General features: G+C 40.7%; 1 protein-coding gene across 2 annotated transcripts in view; it reads left to right on the top strand.

Annotated features, from left to right (window-relative positions):
• Positions 1–23,086, top strand: part of LOC309620100 (uncharacterized protein) — a 171,493-nt gene that overhangs the window by 86,310 nt on the left and 62,097 nt on the right. Inside the window, exons 3-4 of one of the 2 annotated variants that reach the window (XM_082376195.1) lie at positions 15,503–15,599; positions 18,461–18,531. In XM_082376195.1, coding sequence (XP_082232321.1) covers positions 15,503–15,599; positions 18,461–18,531 — 168 coding nt within the window. The remainder of the gene's footprint in view (positions 1–15,502; positions 15,600–18,460; positions 18,532–23,086) is intronic. The other variant, XR_014239413.1, reaches the window with a different exon arrangement.

Raw genomic sequence — 23,086 nt, 5'->3', positions numbered from 1 at the left:
AGCTCAGCTTGTCAAGATTCAGAATTGCTCAGGGCCAGGCCACTTCTGTGATGGAATTATCCTTGAGCTTGGCTGTTGTTCACAGCAATTTATAATGTGAGGAGCTGAGATAGTGCTTAATCTTGGAGAAGATGTGTAGTGTGGGTATATAGGGCCATGACCTGGCTTCTGTTTCTGGATCTGCCCACCTGTGTCTCCATATGTGAATTTGGAAGTCAGCCTTCTTCCATCCAGCAACCTTTAAGAAGTGCCTACTAAGTGCAAGGTGTTGGAGGTTCAAAGGTGAGTGTAATATGGTTGTCGCCTTTGAGGGGCTCATAGTCTAGCAGTAAGTATAGGCATATAGATCAACGTAACAGAATAGAGTCTAGAACTTGACACCCCCATATACTGTTCTCCACCATTAATGTTTTACCTTGTGGAGAATGTCATATAAATGGATGATACCTTTAAGATTCATCCACAATGCCTTTAAGATTCATCCAAGTTGGCAATTATATCAGCAGTTGATTCCTTTCTGTTGCTAAGTAGTATTCCACTGTATGGATGTACCACAATTTATTTGGTTTTTCACCTGCTGCGGGACATTTGGATTGGTTTAAATTTGTGACTATTATAAATAAAGCTGCTTTAAGGATTGATATACAGGGTTTTGTATGGACTTAAGTTTTAATTTCTCTTGGAAAAATGCCCAAGAGTGCTATAGGTGGGTCATATGGTTAGTACATATTTGACTTTATTTTAAAAAGCTGCCAAACTGTTTTCCAGAGTGGCTGTACCATTTTGAATTCCCTCCAACAATGTGGAAGAGTTCCAGTTGCTCAGTATGCTTGCCATACTTCACTTGTCAGTATTTTTTATTTTAGATATCCTGATAGGTGTGTAGTGATATCTCGTTGTGGTTTTAATATGCATTTCTCTGGTGACTAGTGATGCTGAACATCTTTCCATGTGCATATTTGTCATCTATATATCCTCTTTGGTAAAATGCCTGTTCAGGTCTTTTACCCATTTTCTAGTTGAACTGCTTGTTTTCTTATTGTTGAGTTTCTTCCTATGTTCTCAGTATAAGTCCTTTATCAGGTACGTGATTTGAAAATTATTTTCTCCAGTCTTTAGATTGTCTTTTCATTTTCCTACAGTGTCTTTTGCATAGCAAAAGCTTTCATTTTTGATGAAGTCCAATTCATCAATTTTTCCTTTATGGTGTCATGCCCAAGAACTCATTGCCTAACTTCAGGTTACAGAATTTTTTTCCTATGTTTTCTTCTAAACGTCTTATAGTATTATGTTTTACATTTAGATTGATGCCCCATTTAATTTTTTATAAAGTGTGGGTTAGGGAGAAAGAGATTTTTAGACTTTGGGTGGGGTGGGGGAAGGTTGTTTGTTTTGTTTTGCTTGCCTATACATGTCCAAATTTTCCAATACCATTTGTTGAAAAGACTATCTTTCCTCTGTCAAAAATCAATTGAACACATTTGTGAGGGTCATTTTCTGGACTCTCTTCAGGTCCATTGATCTATGTGTCTATCCCTCTGCCAGTACCACACTGTCTTGATTATGACTGTAGCTGTATAGTAAGTTGTAAAAGGGTTAGTTGAGTCCTCCAACTTTATCCTTTCAAAATTGTTCTGGCTATTCTAGTTCTGTTTCCTTTTCATGTAAATTCTAGAATCAGCTTGTCTATATCTACAAAAAGTCCTGCTGAGATATTTATTGGAATTGCATTAAATCTGTAAAATAATTTTGGGAGAATTGACATTGTTAGTGTACGAAGCCTTCCAATCCATGAATACAGTTTGTCTCTCCATCTATTTTGTCTTTTATTTTTGCTATCAGTGTTTTATAATTTTCAGCATATTATCCTGTACATGTTTTGTCAGATTTATACCTAAGTACTTCATTTTTAAGCTATTATAAATGGTACATTTTAAAAATTTGGGTTCCTAAATGTTCACTGCTAGTATGTAGAAATATGGCAGATTTTTGTGTGTTGACCTTGTATCCTGTGCCTTTGACAAACTCACTTACTAGTTCTAGGAGTTTTTTTGGTAGATCCCTTGGAATTTTCTACATTAAGCAATCATGTCATCTGCAAATAGGGACAATTTTAAACCTTCTTTTTCAATCTGCACGCCTTATAGTTCCTTTTCTTTCTTTATTGCACTAAGGCTTTCAGTATGATGTTGGATAGGAGTGGTGAAAGCAGACATTCTTGCCTTATTCCCAGTCTTAAGAGGAAAGCATTCAGTCTTCCACCACTGTGTGATGTTAACTGTAAGTGTTTTTGTAGGTGCCCTTTATCAGTTGAGGAAGTTTTTATCACAAATGTATATTGGATTTTGTCAAGTGGTTCTTTTGCACCTACTGAAAGAATCATGTGGTTTTTTTCTTTAGGTTGTTAATATTATGGATTTTATCCAGTGATTATTGAATATTGAACCAACCTTGCAATTCCAGGATAAATCCCACTTGGTTGCAACATTATTATTTTTACATATTGCTGAATTTGATTTGCTAATATTTTGTTGAGAAACTTTGCATTCATGAAGAATATTGGTCTGTACTTTTCTTATAATTACTTTTAGCCTCATAAAATGAGTTGGGAAGTATTCCCGTCTCTTCTAATTTTGGGAAGAGATTATATAAAATGGTTTTTATATCTTCTATAAGTATTTGGTACAATTCACCAATGAATCCTTCTAGGAGTACTGATTTCTTTGGGGGAAATTTTTAAAATACAGATTCAATTTCTTTCATAGATATAGGGCTATCTTGATTATGTATTTCACATTTGATGAGTTTTGGTAGATTGTGATTTTCAAGGAATCAGTCCATGTCATCTAAGTTGTTGAATATATGTAAATAGAGTTGTTCATACGATTCTTTAATTTTACTTTTATTGTTTACAGGTCTGTAGGGATAGCCATAATTTTATTCCTGATACAGATAATATGTCTTCTCTCTTTTTCTTTGTACATCTTATTGGGTATTATCAATTTTATTGATCTTTTCAGTAAACTTTGAGTTTTGTTCATTTTCTCTGTTAGTTTTCAATTTCAGTGATTTCTGTTCTTGACTTTACTATGTCCTTTCTTTCGTTTGATTTTTTTTTTTTTTGTATCTTAAAGTGGAAGCTTAGATTATTGATTTGAGAACTTTCTTCTTTTCTATAATAAGTGGTTAGTGCTATAAATTTTTCTCTGTGCATTCTTTTAACAGCATCCCACAGATTTTGATATGTTACATTTTCATTCAGTTAAATATATATTTCCACTTAACTGAGACTTCCTCTTTGACTGGATTATTTAAAACCCTATTATTTTATTTCCAAGAGTTTGAGGGTTTTCCAGACATCTTTGTTATTGATCTCTCACTTAGTTCCCCATCCCTTGGAACCAAAGAAATTTCACCTCTGAGAGTTTTAGGTGCCTGTGGGCCCTGCTCCAGTGACTGTAATTTGCCACCTAGATGCAAACACAGCAGATAAGTTGTGGAGCTGGGATTTAAAACCAGTCATTTCTGACTCCAAAACTTGAAATCATCCTTGACTCCTTTTCTTTCAATATACCTCATAGCCAGTCAGCAAACCCTATGAGCTCTACTTTCAAAATATATCCAGAATCTGAACACTTCTCACCACCTTCACTGATACCACTCTGTTCCAAGCTGCTATCACCTCTGGCTTGCCTTATTGCAAATAGCCTCCTGACTGGACCCCCTGCTTCTGTTCTTACCCGAGTCCCCTTCCAATTGGTCTCAGTAGAGCAGGCAGAAAGAAACTTTGAAAATATATCCTGTTTCTTCTATCACTGAAACTTTCCACTAGCTCCCCATCTCACTCAGAGTCAGTTAAAATCCTTACGGGGATCTATAAGGCCTTCCATGCTCTGGTCCCTTGCTGTCTTTCTGACTTCATCTGCTACCACTCTCCCCCTCACTCTCTCCACTTCTGCTGACCCTCAAATAAGCTGGCCCTGTCCCTGACTCAGGGCCTTAGCAAGTGCTTTTTCCTCTGCCTAGAATCCTCTTTCTTCAGGTTTCTCTTCCCCTCCTTCATGGTTTTACTCAAGTGTTACCTTCTTAGGGAGGACTTCCCTGCCTATCCTGTTTAAAATTATACTCCTCCCCTGTCCCTTTATTTTCCCTCTCTGAATTATTCTTCCCAGTAGCACTTTTCACCAACTAACATACTGTGTCATGACTTATTTACCACATTTATTGTCTGCCCAAACCCTCACTGGAAAATAAACTCCCATGCGGGCAAGGATCTTCATTTTGATCATCACTCTATTCGAAGCATCTATCAAAATGCCTGACATTTAGTAGATGCTTGAAAAATATTTGTTGAATAATGGATGAATAAATGAATGAATGAATTCTTTTTACTACTCCTTGATGCTTCAGCAAAAATAATAATTGTCACTAATAAAAGCTACTATTGGGACTTCCCTGGTGGTCCAGTGGTTAAACTCCGTGCTTCCACTGCAAGGGCGCAGGTTCAATCCTTGGTTGGGGAACTAAGATCCCGCATGCCGCGTGGAGTGTGGCCAAAAAAAAAAAAAAGCTAGTATTTATTGAGGGTCTGCCACTCAGGTGCTGTGTGTGCTTCATCTTATTTAATCATCCAAATAATCCTGTACGATAGGCTGTATTATCTACATTTTACAGAGGAATAAGACTGCTATTAGAATACAAGGCAAGACAGAGGTTAATAACAGCGACCATTTGTTGAACATGTTACTAAGTACCAGCTATTATCCCAAGAGCTTGCCATGCTCTATCTCATTTAATCCTCCTAAAACTCTATAAAATGGGTGTTATTATTTTTCTCATTTTGGCAATGAGAAAACGGAACCATAGTGATTTTAAATGAGATGCCCAAGGTTACACCACTGCCTAAAAGTGGCCTTGGGGTTCAAACCCAGGCATTGGACTTCAGGGCCCAGGCTCTGCTCTTCTATGCCCTAGTGTGATCTCAAGAAATGGGAATCAAAGGTAATGACTCCCAGGTTTCTGGCTGGAGCAGTTGGGGAGATGTTGACTCCATTTACTGAGGTCGACAAGGCTGGGACAGGAATACATTTGGAGAAAGAAAGAAAATCAAGTTTAGCTTGGCCCATACAAAGATGTTTATGAGATGTTCATGATGATGTTTATGAGACATCCAAGGGGAGATATAAAGAGAGCAGTTGACTATGCAAGTTTGCAGCTCAGGGAAGAGGTCTAGACTGGAGACATCAATTTGGAAACCATGTGCATAGAGTTGGTATTTAAAGCCATAGGAATGGATGTGATCCTGGCCCCTTCTGTGTCTGTGGTATGCACACATATATTGGAGCCAAAGGCTGCCTGGGGAAAGAGAGAATCCATGCCAAATGTATGAATGAACCTGCCCTTTGAGATGAGCACAAGCCCAGCTTGCATGTGATCCACTGGCTACCACCATGCTGAGTTGGAGATGGATCCTCTTTCTGTCAACATTGAAAAGCACCTCCCCTTCTTTCCAGCCATCTCTCAGGACCTGTAGTTTGAATTATCCGCATTACAGTTCCTGTCAAAAACCCAGAGGAAGCCATTGATATTCAAGAGTGCTAGTTTTAGGGAATTCCTCCAAAATTTCAAAGCTGTATCCCTATATCATACCAGAGCTCCAGGAAGCTACAGACCTGGTCTCTATCACTCTGTCCCCCAGTGGAATTGCCTTTACAGAACTATAGCTTAACATTATACATTTGGATTTTCCTGAGGGTCCACATAATAGATACCATATGTGGAATATCAGTACATTTCTTGGGTAAAAGTCCTGTTAAATATACCATCCATTATGTGGTGCAAGTTTCCTTAAGCAAAGACCTAGGAAACAATTTTTCTTAAAGTTCTGAAATGAGAAACAGGTTGTCTTTCTTGACAGACTAGTGTACTTGCTTTTGTGAGCTGCTGAAGGTCCTCTAGGCCATCACCCCTCCGTCTTTGCCTTATCTTCCAGGAACCTCAGAGTCAATTTGTTGCTCATTTTCAACAGTTTCTCTTCATCTAGGTCAGGAGTCACAAACTGGGGCCCAAATGTTACCTATAGATGAATAACATTCAGCTAGCTTTGTAGTTAAAAATAACCACATGGCTTTTGGGATGAATATATCTAGATGTAGAATATATATACATTTAAGATATCTCTCAATTGTCTTAAATCTGTCCTGATTTGCACATTTATGCTACTTGCCTGGTCCCTGTAGAGTTTGCAACCTCTGACCCAGATCTTCCCATGTAAATATTTTTCCTCCCCTCAATTCCTTATTAATATTTGGAACTTCTATTTTTTACTCTTGTTTAAACAATTTTGGTTTCATTGTATTGCCACTCAAATATTGTATTTAGGCTGCCTAAAATCCTTCTAGAGAAGTAGGTTACCAAAGGGGAAAGGTCAGGGGAGGGATAAATTGGGATTTGGGGATTAACAAATCTACACTACTATATATAAAATAGATAACTAATAAGGACCTACTGTATAGCACAGGGAACTCTACTCAATACTCTGTAATAACCTATATGGGAAAAGAATCTGAAAAAGAATAGATATATGTATATGTAAAACTGAATCACTTTGCTGTACAGCAGAAACTAACACTACATTGTAAATCAACTATACTCCAATATAAAATAAAAGTTTTATAAATTACATGGAAGGAGAGGTGTCAAAAGAGATAGAAAATATGAAAGAATGGTTAAGAAACGTTTAAGATAGAGTAAAAATTCCAATATACATCTAATGAGAGTTACAGAAGAAGAGGACAAAGAGAACTGGTTAGAAGCAGGATTTTAAAGCAAATGAGACTGTACCTTACTCATGTAAAATGTTAATAATAGGGGAAATTGGGTGTGGGGTATATGTACTACCTTCTATCTTTACACTATCTTTGTGCTTCTGTAAACCTAAAATTGTTTTAAAATAAAAAGTTGATTAACATAAAAAAATAAAATAAAAAATTTAAAAGACCCCAAAACACTGCTTATACCTCCACATGCATTTGTATTTCCAAGGCTAATTATTTAAGAGTGGTTTCTTTCATCACACTACCCCATGAAATTGTGTCGGAATTCACATTAAAGCTCAGCCAACAAGCACTTTCAGAGCTCACAGAGTTCAAGTTGGCCAGAGATCAGATGGAAATGTTGGGGCCCGATTCCTTGGAAGGATGACAGGAAGGTGAGGTGGAGGTGATTTAGAGGAAAGGGCATTATTCTTAATACCCTTCATAATCCTATTATGAAGCTGGAGGGTGAAGATTAAGATTTATTAGCTATAGTAAGACCCTGTGCCTTCTGGAAAATGGTCAATTGGTGAAAATACTGATAGGTCCCATGTCAAGGTGGGCCATCTCACTTTTGTCCCCTGGACTTTTTGCAACTGTTTTCAGTGCTAAGCTGGGTATCCAGGTTGGACCATCTGACCCTCTTTTCCCCTATGGACATTTTTCTACCTTGTCTTAAAGGGCAAGAACACAGAAGGCTGCCGTCAAAATTAGTGAACTTTGTGAAGTGGGAAGTAAATAGCCTGTGGATTAGGAGGCTAAAAGAAGGATTTAGAATGATTTGTGAGTCATTGATCTGTCCTCTTTCCAGTTAGCGAGGATCAATCAGTGATTTCTTTACAAGACGTGTCCCACCCACTTCATACGTGCTTTCGAGGTGGTCAGGTCCGAACAGCTCAGTGTTGGTAGGGACATTGGAGGCTATGGGGTCTAACTTGCACCTAATGTCTGAATACCTGGCAGTTTTCATCCAGCTTCTGTTTGCATGCCTCAAATGATAGAGAATTCACTACCTCGTGAAGCGTGGATTCCATTGTTGAACTTCTCTAAATGTTGAGTGTCTCTTCTGTGAAATTAAGATCTGTGTGATATAATGGAAAGAGCATTGGCTATGGTAGAGGACAGAACTGAAGTCAAGATTCTGTCTCCCCTCACTTGACTCTTGGCAAGTCCCTTTATCTCCCCAAGTCTCAGTTCTACTGATTTTAAAAGGAGGATAATGGTACTGACTTCATGGGATTGTCCTGAGGATTAAAGGAGACCATATAAGTGTATGTCCGTTGTGTGGCATGGGAAAGGAGTTCAATGATGCTTGGTTCAAAATGCTTTACATGTAGTTTGAGCTCTTTCTCTGGGAACCTAGTGACTACATATAATCCCTTCTCCTTGTGATGTCCCCACTAAAATGAATGAACACACCGACGGTGCCCATCTGGAACCATCGCCTAACTAGCTGAAACCCTTTCCATCCTGAAAGGCTTTCCCATGCTGTGAGTTCAGACCCTTCCTTTCTCTGATTGACCTTCTCTGGATTTGATCTGCTTTGACGGAGCAACCCTAAAAGTGGGGGGCCTAGCCAGGGTCCCCACATGTCATCCAGAAAAGCCTACCCACTAGCCAGTGTCTGTCAGCTCTAGCCCCAGAGGTAGCTTATGAGACAACGCCTCTACAGAGCCCCTCTTTCCTTGTTGAAAAGCTCTTCAGTTGTATTATGGCCTGATGGCAAAGAAGATGGCCTGCATCCTCAAGGGATAGACCACTTGCCAGCCTATCTTTAATTTTAATACTTCAATTATCCCCTAGTGCCTCTTTATGGTCACCATCACTTTCTGCTAATTTCTTGATTATTCTGCCGAGGCAGTAGTAGAGACAATCTTCTTCTGAGTTCCCAATTTTCATATCTTTAACTGTAATTAGCCTTTATCAGACTCCAGATACTTCTCATCAGAATCCAGTCTTTAAATTGCAGACTGATTGGAAAATGAGGGGCAGGGTTCTAAGCAGCCCTGATCTGGAGGCCCTGTGGAAATGAACGGTTTGCCAGTGATAAACCTGGCTGATTTTGTGCCAGTCTCTCCTTACAAAGGGAATGAGTTTGGTGGAAATATCTTGAGACTAGGTGTTGGGCCACTTTCCTCTGTCCTTGGCTGGGTGGGTAACCTTAGGTAAAAAAATCTTCTCTGCGCAAAATGCCTTACCTGTTTTTTGGTTTTCTTTAACATGTTGATAAAAGGCAGAGTTTTATTTATTTATTTTTAACATCTTTATTGGAGTATAATTGCTTCACAATACTGTATTAGTTTCTGTTGTACAACAAAGTGAATCAGCTATATGTATACATATATCCCCATATCCCCTCCCTCTTGGACCTCCCTCCCACCCTCCCTAACCCACCCCTCTAGTTGGTCACAAAGCACAGAGCTGATCTCCCTGTGCTAGATAGCTGCTTCCCACTAGCTATCTATTTTACATTTGGTAGTGTATATATGTCAAGGCTACTCTCTCACTCCGTCCCAGCTTACCCTTCCCCCTCCCTGTGTCTGCAAGTCCATTTTCTACGTCTGCGTTTTTATTCCTGTCCTGCCCCTAGGTTCTTCAGAACCATTTATTTTTCTTTTAGATTCCATATATATGTGTTAGCATACGGTATTTGTTTTTCTCTTTCTGACTTACTTCACTCTGTATGACAGACTCTAGGTCCATCCACCTCATTACAAATACCTCCATTTCATTTCTTTTTATGGCTGAGTAATATTCCATTGTATATATGTGCCACATCTTCTTTATCCATTCATCTGTCAATGGACACTTAGGTTGCTTCCATGTCCTGGCTATTGTAAATAGAGCTGCAATGAACATTTTGGTACATGACTCTTTTTGAATTATGGTTTTCTCAGGGTATATGCCCAGTAGTGGGATTGCTGGGTCGTATGGTAGTTCTATTTTTAGTTTTTTAAGGAACCTCCATACTGTTCTCCATAGAGGCTGTATCAATTTACATTCCCACCAACAGTGCAAGAGGGTTCCCTTTTCTCCACACCCTCTCCAGCATTTATTGTTTGTAGCTTTTTGATGATGGCCATTCTGACTGGTGTGAGGTGATACCTCATTATAGTTTTGACTTGCATTTCTCTAATGATTAGTGATGTTGAGCATCCTTTCATGTGTTTGTTGGCAATCTGTATATCTTCTTTGGAGAAATGTCTATTTAGGTCTTCTGCCCATTTTTGGATTGGGTTGTTTGTTTTTTTGATATGGAGCTGCATGAGCTGCTTGTATATTTTAGAGATTAATCCTTTGTCAGGTGCTTCATTTGCAAATATTTTCTCCCATTGTGAGGGTTGTCTTTTCGCCTTGTTTATGGTTTCCTTTGCTGTGCAAAAGCTTTTAAGTTTCATTAGGTCCCATTTGTTTAGTTTTGTTTTTACTTCCATTTCTCTAGGAGGTGGGTCAGAAAGGACCTTGCTGTGATTTATGTTAAAGAGTGTTCTGCCTATGTTTCCCTCTAATAGTTTTATAATGTCTGGCCTTACATTTAGGTCTTTAATCCATTTTGAGTTTATTTTTGTGTGTGGTGTTAGGAAGGGTTCTAATTTCATTCTTTTACATGTAGCTGTCCAGTTTTCCCAGGACCACTTATTGAAGAGACTGTCTTTTCTCCATTGTATATTCTTGCCTCCTTTATCAAAGATAAGATGACCGTGTGTGTGTGGGTTTATCTCTGGGCTTTCTATCCTGTTTCATTGATCTATATTTCTGTTTTTGTGCCAGTACCATACTGTCTTGATTACTGTAGCTTTGTAGTATAGTCTGAAGTCCAGGAGCCTGATTCCTCCAGCTCCATTTTTCGTTCTCAAGATTGCTTTGGCTATTCGGGGTCTTTTGTGTTTCCATACAAATTGTGAAATTTTTTGTTCTAGTTCTGTGAAAAATGTCATTGGTAGTTTGATAGGGATTGCATGGAATCTGTAGATTGCTTTGGGTAGTATAGTCATTCTCATATTGTTGATTGTTCCAATCCAAGAACATGGTATATCTCTCCATCTGTTTGTATCATCTTTAATTTCTTTTATCAGTGTCTTATAGTTTTCTGCATACAGGTCTTTTGTCTCCTTAGGTAGGTTTATTCCTAGGTATTTTATTCTTTTTGTTGCAGTGGTAAATGGGAGTGTCTCCTTAATTTCTCTTTCAGATTTTTCATCATTAGTGTATAGGAATGCAAGAGATTTCTGTGCATTGATTTTGTATCCTGCTACTTTACCAAATTCATTGATTAGCTCTAGTAGTTTTCTGGTAGCATCCTTAGGATTCTCTATGTATAGTATCATGTCATCTGCAAACAGTGACAGTTTTACTTCTTCTTTTCTGATTTGGATTCCTTTTATTTCTTTTTCTTCTCTGATTGCTGTAGCTAAAACTATGTTGAATAATAGTGGTGAGAGTGGGCAACCTTGTCTTGTTCCTGATCTTAGAGGAAATGGTTTCAGTTTTTCACCACTGAGAATGATGTTGGCTGTGGATTTGTTGTATATGGCCTTTATTATGTTGAGGTAGGTTCCCTTGATGCCCACTTTCTGGAGAGTTTTTATCATAAATGGGTGTTGAATTTTGTCAAAAGCTTTTTCTGCATCTATTGAGATGATCATATGGTTTTTATCCTTCAGTTTGCTAATATGGTGTATCACATTGATTGATTTGCATATATTGAAGAATCCTTACATTCCTGGGATCAGGTGTGTGATCCTTTTAATGTGCTGTTGGATTCTGTTTGCTAGTATTCTGTTGAGGATTTTTGCATCTATGTTCATCAGTGATATTGGCCTGTAGTTTTCTTTTTTTGTGACATCTTTGTCTGGTTTTGTATCTTGAAGATCTCCTCTCTTACCTGTTTTAAGATTTTCTATGAAGAGAAAAATAAATTCATTGATGGAGAAATGCTTTGTAAAGCACAAGTTCTGAATTTGTGCCAGACTTGCATTACCATTAATAATTATCTTCTAGCATCTGATGGGCTGGCTGTGAGTGTAACTAGAATCTTTGTGCATATATATGGGCCACCAGCCATGACACTGAGGCCTCAGCTTGTCTGGATCTACCAGTGCTGCTGTGGGTCTTGGGTTCCAGGCATGGACTCCTTGGTGAGGGCTTACCCATTCAGCCTTCACCTTACCAAGCCTGCCTCACCAGTGTGTTTGAGATCTAATTTTTCCTATCCATACCGTTGTTAACTTGCCACTGGCCCTACACAGGGTACAGCCCCTCCTACTGTATCCAGAGCCTGAGCTCCAGGTGTCCCCCTCCCACTGTTGGGACCCCATTTCTCTGACTGCTCCATCGATGGTCAGCACCTTCTCTCTGATTTCTTCATGTCCTGGCCCATCCTGCATCTAACACGCGTCTCCAAGTTTGTGATACATCTGGACACACCCAGAAATAATGTTTAACCAGATATCTGGGCCCCCCGTGGCCCAGTCAAGCTGACACTTAAAATTAGCCATCCCAAGTCCACCCCTTGTCAACTTGGCATCCATCCACATCTTTGTAAACCATACTTAATCTCCAAATGAAGAAAATAACAAGGTGGTAATTCTGCCTTCCATGACGCGACTATCCTGCACACAACTGAACATGCATTAAGTCCTTCCCCAGAAGAGGAGGTAAAGTCCTTGAGTGATGTTTACTCTTCTTCACATACTGTAACTGAAATACTATGATGGATAATTACAACAGGGGTAACCTGTGCAATGTCAGAGCTTCCACATGACATCCATATATCATGCAGTGCTTTATGCTCTACCAAGGGTTTTCACTCAAGTGTGAAAAAACATCTAGACCTCTTCAGAACTAGCCAGAATGCCAACTTCTAGAGAAGGCTTTTAGAAATGCAAATGTCAAGTTCTCCTTGCCTTTTGATAAGCTGGACAGATCCTATTAGAAGGTTCCCATAGGAACCAACAGATGCCGTGCTGAAGATTTTGCAAGTCAGAAGCACAGTGCCCCCAGGGATGTTTGTTATGCCTACCTCAAATCAGACCAATAACAAATGGAATTTATTTCAATGACCAACTCAGGGTGTCTGGGTTTCAGGAGGTTTGGTGGGGGATGGGTGTGCCAACAAATGGACTACAATGTGCAAGTCTGTGATACCTTTTTATTTTCTAACTCTTTGTTTCAATATTATCTGCGACAGGTCTTGCTGTTGTCATGTTTTGTTTTGTCTCAATCCTAGCTATTGTAAAATTCTCGGAGGTCAAAAAAGTGCAAGATAATAAAACCTTAGGGAAAAAATGAGCCACTGGCTTAGAGAGTGAGTATATGAAGGGCATTCTAGGGTCTTAGGTACTTGAATTCACACAAATTGGCCTTTAACACAGGTTTTATGGTGGTGGAGGCATCATCTTCCACATAGGTTCCCACTGGAAATGTGGTTTGTTTCCTAGTCCAGAGTCTGGTTTGAGGCAGATTATGGGTCTGGGATGTCCATGCCTCAATTGACAAGATTGAGGCTTGTGTCAAGCTGTCAAGCTGCCATGGCAGAGCCTTGAGCTTGCAGAGCTGTTAAATCAGTTATATAATAGTGATCCCTTTGCCTCTACCCAGAGATTTGTAAACCCCAGTGGCATCTTCAGATCTCCAGGTAATTTTCAGCATTCTTGGATCCTGGAAAGTAATGTGTGTTACATATTCTTCCCCAGAACCCATTATTTATGCAAAGCGCAATTCTTGGTACATCAGAGAGAACATTATCACACAATGAGATTTATCTGTGGCCCTTTCATGGTTGGTAACACATAAAATTTCTCCTTGGACTTCCCTGGTGGCGCAGTGGTTGAGAATCTGCCTGCCAATGCAGGAGACATGGGTTTGAGTCCTGGTCCGGGAAGATCCCACATGCCGCGGAGCAACTAGGCCCGTGAGCCGCAACTACTGAGCCTGCGCGTCTGGAGCCTGTGCTCCGCAACAAGAGAGGCCGCGATAGTGAGAGGCCCGCGCACCGCGATGAAGAGTGGCCCCTGCTTGCCGCAACTAGAGAAAGCCCTCGCACAGAAACGAAGACCCAACACAGCCAAAAATAAATAAGTAAATAAATAAATAAATAAAATTTAAAAACAAAGAAAGATATCCACAACTACTGAGCCTGCATGCCACAGCTACTGAAGGCCCTGTACCTAGAACCCGTGCTCTGCAACAAGAGAAGCCACCGCAATGAGGAGCCCGCGCATCGCAACACAGAGCAGCCCCCACTCGCTGCAACTAGAGAAAGCCCAAGTGCAGCAACGAAGACCCAACGAAGCCAAAAATAAATAAATAAATAAATAAATAAATAAAACTTTTTTAAAGAAAATAAATAAATAAATAAAATAAAATTTCTCCTTTAGCCCAGATTTAAACTCTACCTTAATTTAAACATTATTGAAAACATTACAAAAATAAATCAGTTCAATTTTTAAAGTTCCTGTATGGTATTTTGAGAACAGCCAAATTCTCCTGCTTGTCTGGACTCTTTCCCGCCACCTGCCCCAGCTCATGGCAGGCTAAATAACTGTGGAGAAAAAGCAGATTTTCAGCTGCGGCTCAGATTACTCTGTCACTCTTCCTGCGTGGCAGACAGATCACTGCTGACATGGAGAATGAAGACAAGAAAATTACTTCATTATAGTGTGTCCTGATCAATTACAAACATCCAGGAATTGGGTCTGTCCATCTGCTGCTCTGATCTGGCCCTGGACGTAGCTCTGGGTTATGAAAACAAGGATTGTGTTGCCTTAGCCCCCAGGAATTAGCAAGTGAGATGTTTTCAAATCCATGATCAGAGTTGCTCTTCTGCGGTGTGTTCCTTTCTTTTCAAAGGTCCAGAGGAGGGAAGGCAAGGTGCTTTCTCAAGGTCAAAGCATAAAGTGATAGCAGAGTCAAGTCTAGATCCAAAAGAACGTGTCAGGTCTCAAACATTGTAACCTCAAGCGATGGCAGTTGATGCTTAGTTTTACCAGTAAACACTTCCCTTTGCTCCCTTCCAGAATCCAGGGTCCCCAGACCCTGTAGCGCTCACCTCTTTTATAATGGCTGAGAGCTCTTAGGATGTAGGAGCCTGGCTTCCTGGTTTATGTCACTTGCCCCCAGGTCATTCTTCATAGCATCAAGCACCTTCTAGCACTGGATGTTTGTTTGCTCATTTAATTTTCACAACAATCCAATGAAGTAGGTGCCATTATTTTCGTCAGTGCTTAGACAGGTAACGTAACTTACCCTACATCACACAGCTATTAGGTGGTATAGCTTGGATTAGAAACTGGAAGTCTGGCTTCAGAGCCCACCTTTTGAACCACTATGCTACACACGTCCACCATCCCTTACCTAGGAGCCATGTGTGGTTGTTCAGAGAGTTGAATATTTCAAATTTTAGAAAGATAACACATTGCACTATATTGTATATTACCTGATACTAGGGCAGGAGCCTGTAGTCAAACAAGTGATGTTTCTGCAGTGAAATGTATGAATATTCACATTATGTAGGATAAATGAAGATTATAAATCCCCGCTGCCTCAAGTTCAGTTTGGGTTTTGTCATAGTTAAGGAGAAATATTCCATGCTCTGATCTATTGGAAATTGGACAATGCAAACAGGCAACCGAGGACTTGTTCTCAACATAGCTCTCACATTGCTCCTCTCCCATCTGTCCCTACAGCTGGCTGCTCGAGTCAGGGCCACCATCGCCTCTCACCTGAATGTTGCAATAGCCCGTCCTCTGACCATGAAGCTGACAATGAGGAGACTTCTTGAAGGTAGGAGACTTGCTGGCATTACAAGGGGCATTCTAGTCTTTGACTATGTTGAATCAGTCCTTCATATCCAGGTTTTCCCAGGCCCTAGGCTTTTCCCTTAGAGAATCATTCCTCCTGTATTCCAGAGTGTCAGTTGCCAAGCATGTGTTTCATCACTGGACAAAAAGAGACCATCAACTTAGCCACTGTCTGATTCAGTTTGCTCTTGAGCCATTCAATTGCATTCACCTGCTTCATGTGAGGTGGGTCTGTACCACAAGGGGCTTCAGGGCAAAGGGGGCTGGGTCATATTCATCTGGCTTGGTGAGTCTTGAAACACATCAAAAGGCCCTGGCCCTACATATTTAAAGTGATGAAAGGGAAAAACCTACAACCAAGATTACTCTACCCAGCAAGGATCTCATTCAGATTCGACGGAGAAATAAAAACCTTTACAGACAAGCAAAAGCTAAGAGAATTCAGCACCACCAAATGAGCTTTACAACAAATGCTAAAGGAACTTCTCTAGGCAGGAAACACAAGAGGAGGAAAAGACCTACAATGACAAACCCAAAACAATTAAGAAAATGGGAATAAGAACACACATATTGATAATTACCTTAATGCTGGAAAGGGTGTGGAGAAAAGGGAACCCTCTTGCACTGTTGGTGGGAATGTAAGTTGATACAGCCACTATGGAGAACAGTATGGAGGTTCCTTAAAAAACTAAAAATAGGACTACCATACGACCCAGCAATCCCACGACGGGGCATATACCCTGAGAAAACCATAATTCAAAAAGAGTCATGTACCAAAATGTTCATTGCAGCTCTATTTACAATAGCCAGGACATGGAAGCAAGCTAAGTGTCCATCAACAGATGAATGGATAAAGAAGATGTGGCACATATATAGAATGGAATATTACTGAGCCATAAAAAGAAACGAAATTGAGTTATTTGTAGTGAGGTGGATGGACCTAGAGTCTGTCATACAGAGTGAAGTAAGTCAGAAAGAAAAGCAAATACCGTATGCTAACACATATATACGGAAGCTAAAAAAGAAAAAAATTGTTCTGATGAACGTAGGGGCAAGACAGGAATAAAGACGCAGATGTAGAGCATGGACTTGAGTACACCGGGAGGGGGAAGAGTAAACTGGGATGAAGTGAGAGAGTAGCATTGACACATATACACTACCAAATGTAAAATAGATAGCTAGTGGGAAGCAGCCGCATAGCACAGGGAGATCAGCTCGGTGCTTTGTGACCACCTAGGCGGGTGGGATAGGGAGGGTGGGAGGGAGACACAAGAGGGAGGAGATATGGGGATATATGTATATGTATAGCTGATTCACTTTGTTATAAAGCAGAAGCTAACACACCATTGTAAAGCAATTATACTCCAATAAAGGTGTTAAAAAAAGAAAAAAAGGGCCCTGGCCCTGTACAAGAGAAACCTTTGCAGAACTCAGCACCTGTGATCTGAGAGGGGTGTACACCACTCTGAATTTAACAGCATGGTGATGTCTTCCTGGATGCTGTCATCTTTGGCCTTCTGAAAGTCTGATTCCTCTGGCTGACAGTATGAGTGGCTTACATCAAAATGATTCCTCACATGTGGACAGCACTGTCCAGAATTACGTGTCACGGCTGCACCTAACTCTCACATCAGCCCTGAGATGGACATAGGCCTTGGCAACCTCCCTGCAGACATCTCTGGGGTCCACTCAGAAATACTGAGTTATTCATAGAACAAAAATATTAAACTGCCATAGCTATATTCTTCAGTGAGTACACTAGTGGTTTATTACTTAAATTATTTCCCGAAGAAGACCTACTAAATTGGGGAAATTCAATGATGTGGATATTAAATGATTACAAAGAGATCACAAATATTATTACAGAGATGACAAAAGTAAACATCTGTAAACTGATAAAGTAAAACTGTGTGCAAAAATGCTTCTATTTTACCCAAAGCGAAAACTAATGAAAAGCTAAATACAAAGTCGACAGCCGCCAAGAACAAAGTCTTCCATGCAGGCTACATAAGAAGAAATGTAAATCTATGATGAAGAAATGTACATAGAAAGGTGACTTAACAGGTGAAGCAGATAAAATATAAAAGTATTGCAACATTTAAAGCATTTTTATATATTCAAAAATAAGAGTAGAGTTTAAATAAATGCAGTTTATTATATATCAGTTATACCCCAATTACAACACATGAAAAGGAAATTATAGCAATGGTCATCCAAAGAGGCTCTCTGTGGACACCTCGGTAGGAGGGGACCATTCTAGGAGGACCAGTTAACACATGACACTCCAGCCTTCAAGGCAGCCCAATGGATCCTGGGACATGAGCCACCCACTACTTACAAATGACATCTTCTGCAAACCATGGCATTTTAGTTCTCTGGAAATTTTTTCTGAAGACATAGTAGTTCAAGGCTGAAATCGTTATTTTTACCAAGCCCATATCACGTCTTATGTGTTTGCAACTGAATAGTAGCCAAACTAGGCCCTTCTGTTCTCCCCCCACCTAGGAAGTCCTGGAAGCGATGAAGTGACTTTTCTAAGGTCATGAGGCCAGCCCGCCAAGGACTGAAACATACTTCTCCAGTACCAGTCTGTGACTACACCACCAGACAGCCGTATTATGCTTTTACTTTTGTCAACACTCTTTCACTTCTGTTAATTCTAGTTTTAATGGTAATGGCCCTGTGAGATATCAGACAGGCATGAGTATTCCCGTGCTATAGATTAGGAAATTGAGGTCTGGAGGAGCTAAGGCACTTGCTCAAGACCTGACCAATCCCCCTCTAATATGAATACTAGACTAAAGCCCTTTGCGCTCAACCATATTGCTTTGATTTGTGGTTTAGGACATGTGTCAGGACAGGACTACGACAGTCTCTTAGGGCATAAGCCTACCACAGTGTCTTCCTTGCATACTGTAAGTACTCAATCACCATTTTTTTTTCTCTTTTTCTTTTTGCTTGGGAGGAGAGTTGAAATGTTTCAATGCTTGCTCATTAAAGCCATTCATCTTTTACTTCATAAAATAACAAACCAACCTAACAAGGTTACATCTCTCTTACCTTTAGGGTTAATCATGTCACCAGAACATTTTTCAAAATAATTTTTTTCCCTGATGGCTTCACAGGAGTGTCAGCCCCTCCAAATGTCTTCACTGTCTCCTCAGGCTGACACCTCAAAATTTACCATTTATACCATCAAGCTGTCATTTGCTTTTGATGAAATGACTTGACTACAAAAAAAAAAAAAGATTGTTATACTTTTGGACTGAAAGCAAAGAAATGGATTCCTTTGGTGAGCAGAAATCTATTATTGATGCGTTCATTCATTTGTACTCTCTACCCCAGGAGGGTCACTGGGGACCCTGGGTTCTGTGCAGACTTCCCCTACCTGTTAGTGACTTGTTCCAGAAGTTTAAGCAGCTGAACCATAACAGAAAATACCACAATCCAACCAGGGAGAGGAATAGCTATTTCCTCTTCCCTCGGGAGTCTATTGCCATGGCCCCCTCCTTGCTTTCTCCCTGAACTTCAGTGTGGAAAGGGGTAAGGAGCAGACTTTAGTGTAAAACGGATTTGGGTTGCAATCCCTGGTCCTCCACTTAATTGTTATGTCATCTGAAGTGAGTTCTTCTGAATCTCTTCAAGTGTCAGTTTCCACCTGTGTATAATGGGGTTCATACTGGCGTTGACTTTGTGGGCTTACATGAAATAAACTTACATGGAGAACTTGGCCCCATGCTTGGTGCTAACGGTGGGTGCTCTTGTTCGCGGGATGAAGAAGGTCATGTTGAATATGTCTAGTCAGGTCTATGGCCAATGGATAGGGCTGGACCATGTAAGCCTCCGCGTGGGCAAGTTAATTTCCTGTAGTGTGAAATTGCCGGGCCAGAGGGTATGTGAGTTTTAAATTGACACAGACAGTGCCAAATTGATCCCTAGAAAGATGGCATCTATTTACACTTTCACTAACTCTGTATGAGAGGGCTGTTTCCTCTCAGCTGCACCAGCACCGGGCATAACATAGCCTTGTGTTTTGCTCATCCACTAAGCAGAAAATGGTATTGCATTGCTTTGATGTACGTTTCTGTATTTGTTCATGAGACTGAACGTATTTTCTTGGGCCCACTTTATTTTTTTTGTTTAACATCTTTATTGGAGTATAATTGCTTCACAATGGTGTGTTAGTTTCTGCTTTATGACAAAGTGAATCAGCTATACATATAAAAGAACCATCTATTTGGTTGTTGGGCTGGGTTGCCTCCAGAAGACGCCCTACCGGGTGAAGTGTGCAGGGTGCCACACCAAGGTCGTTTTTGGATCATGGCAGCCGCCTGTGCATGGGGACCGCAAAGACATGAGAGAACCGTTTCCCACTTAGGTGGGCTGAGCATGTCACAGCCTGTGCCAGCTCTCCTGCCTCTGGTCCCGGGTGGAGGTGGGGAAGCAAGGGAGAATTTCAAATTACTCAGCTGAGAAGTCACAGAAATGACCTGAATTCCCGACTCTGCCATTTACTCACTGTGGGACTGTGGGCAAATCACCCATGCTTTCTTAACAAAGCCGTGGGAGCAAGAAGAGGTTGGAACTTCTCCTTTTGGCGGTCCACTCCACTTAGTGTTGTCACATGAAATACACGATATCCAGTTAAATTTGAATTTCAAATAAACGATGAATAATTTTTTAGTATAAGTATGTCCCATGTAATATGCTTTTTGCTTTTTGCTTTTTTTTTTTTTTTGCTAAATTTGGAGACCTGAGCTACAGCACCATTTCCACTTCCGTGTATACTTTTTGCATCCTCATGTCAGTCTCTCTGAGCTTCAGTCTTCTCCGCTGGAAAATGGAACTAATAACATCAGCCCTGAAGCCCTCACAGGGCTATTGTGGGGATCAGATGGGATGATGCATATGATACTGTTTGGCAAATTATAAAACGCTGTTCAAATATTAGATGGTCGTACCAGTACTTATATATATATATATATACTATAGTATATAGTATATATAGTATATAGTAAAACTGGCATTATACAAGGGCTCCTGCAGTGAGAACACCCCTTCCTCCCTTTGCCCTCACCAAACAATATATAGGGAGGTGTCTGGGAAAGTGTGGATTGCATCTCGTGGACTACGGTATGTATCTCCAATCCAAACATAACAACGTTTCATATTTTGCACTAAGTAAGCACTTGGGTTTAAATATAACTCTGTTAAATCGACATTTTAAAAAATTGTCTTCATGGGGTAATTATTTTCCCTAAAGAGCACCAGGAATACATTGCAGCCTCCTTCCTGCTTAACAGTGTATATTAATAAAAGGTCTATCACCCTCAGAATGCTTATTACAGTGACAAATCACTAGGAGAAGGGGGAAATGATTTAGTACCTGCTCAATTCCGCTTATTCAGATCCTGCACATTCCAAATCTGAGGCATGCAGCCCTGGTTGGAGGGCAAGTGGGAAGCAATGATTTGGGGAGAAAGGGACTGGGTCAGTTTTCCACCTGGATATCATTTTCAAATTGTAGCTGAGCAATTAAATTTTTTATTACTAAAGTTCGATCGCCTCCCTCCCGCCACCAACTCTCCCCAAATAGCAATTCTCTTGTCTTCTCATCGAAGTGAGCTGTGCTGTAACTTTAAGAGCATGAAAGCAAACGTAGGGGGGAGGTCAGTGTGCAGGGCACCCAGCAGGTTTGATGTGTCAGTGGATAAATGATGGGATCACATCTGGAACAGTTTGGTGAATAAATAAAATGTGAAACCTCATATATCACTGCCCACCTTCCAATCTGTAAGGGAAAGAGCAAATAAATTCTCTAATGACCTTGTAAACACATAAAAAATATTGAATAAACTCTAGAAATTTTGTGGCTAAAGTGTCCGTATTAAATAACGAATTGAAGAGTGGGGAAATGCTTGAAATACAGAATGAGCCTTCTCATAAAGTGCTGTTTTATTTTATGTGTTATTTATTAGTCCACACTTATAGAGCTCCAGATAATGTAATTTAGATTTTAACTCAGTGTCATAGAAACACTCTTCCTGCAGAGATGTTCCCAGAGGAGTTTTTATATCTACACCTAGGGACTCGTTCTAGATTTTTATGGCTTTGCCTGCCACGAGATTCTGCCATCTATACTCATCATTAATTTATGCATATCTCCAGTGCCATTAACTCTAGGAAATCTTTGGGACAACACAGGTACAGGAAATTCCATCTGCCAAATATTAATCGTAATTGAGGTGCAGCTGAGGGCTCCTCAGGACAGGTTTGGAAAGGGGAGGAGGCCGGAAATGACATGTCTTGGCTCTGTCAAGGATACATCACACATATCCGTCTAATATTAGCAATCGGTGAGCAGGTGGTGTCCCAGCTCCTGCCCCAGGAGACCTGGATTCTAGTCTCAGTGCTGCCCCTAACTTTCTGTGTGACCTCAAACAAGTCTCTTCTCTCCCTACCTCTACTTTCTCATCTGCAAAATAAATGAGGGTGGCCCTACGTGCTCACCAAGGGTCCTCCCAGCTCTGGCATTTCTCGATGCTCTGATTTGTCAGGTGGGACAATCAGCAGCTGTCTGAACAACAGGTAAGTATGATCATGGTACTGAGAGACACACGGGCAGGTGAAGCCCTTCTGCAATTCCGTCAGTGATCATAAAAGATAGTCTGAGCCAACTCTTGGGCTTTGCCACCATTTTTAGGTATCATGTGCTCCCAGGCAGTTCTGTGGGTAGATCTAGCAATTCAGAGCCACAGCCATGTTTCAATCAGTGTGATGCACTGTTAATGAACACGGGGTTGCTCTGGAGGATCTGACCGAAGTTTACACATGTTGGACCGGTATTATTGTCTCATGCCAGGTCTGAGGACATGGGGAGCCAGCTACCTTCCCTTCTCCTTCCCCAGCCGATGCCTTTGGGCCACTTCTCTTGCAGAAAGTGTGCCTGGTTGAGGCTGGCCACCCCAGAAGCCTGGTTCAGGCCCTTGAAGGAGAAGCTGGCTTGCCCTCCTTCTCTCTCTCATCCTGTTCCTCCCTGTCCCACTAGGATGGCTGATCTGGGGGAAAGCTGCTGACTTTCAGGTCTCCTCTTGGTTGTCAAAGAAAGATCTGTTAATGTGATAATGAAGCCCTTGGTCATGACTCTGAGTGGCCTTCTCTTTTGCATGTATTGAACACATCTGCAAATACTCAGTTAAGGATGCAATTAGGCAGTTGTTTCCCCAAATGACAGATGGTCAGCTCACTCCTATAATTGCCCCAGCAGTTGAGTATTTGCAGGTGTATTCTGGACATTTCCCATCAGACTGCCGTGGGAACCACAGTTACATCCAGAGAGAATGTTTGGCAGGGACCTTTAAATGATCTGTCCCCTGATTCCTCTGTTGCTAATTTTCTGTGCTTCCAAGTGGGAAATTCCTATCCAGTTGACTTCGCCCCTCTGAGGTCCCAGTGACTGTGTGTCTCAGA

This window comes from Balaenoptera borealis (genome assembly GCF_965194805.1).
Source record: "Balaenoptera borealis genome assembly, chromosome: X".
In the NCBI taxonomy this organism is placed as follows: Eukaryota; Metazoa; Chordata; class Mammalia; order Artiodactyla; family Balaenopteridae; genus Balaenoptera; species Balaenoptera borealis.
Note: the sequence above shows the minus strand (reverse complement) of the source record. Positions and strands in the feature narration are given on the sequence as shown.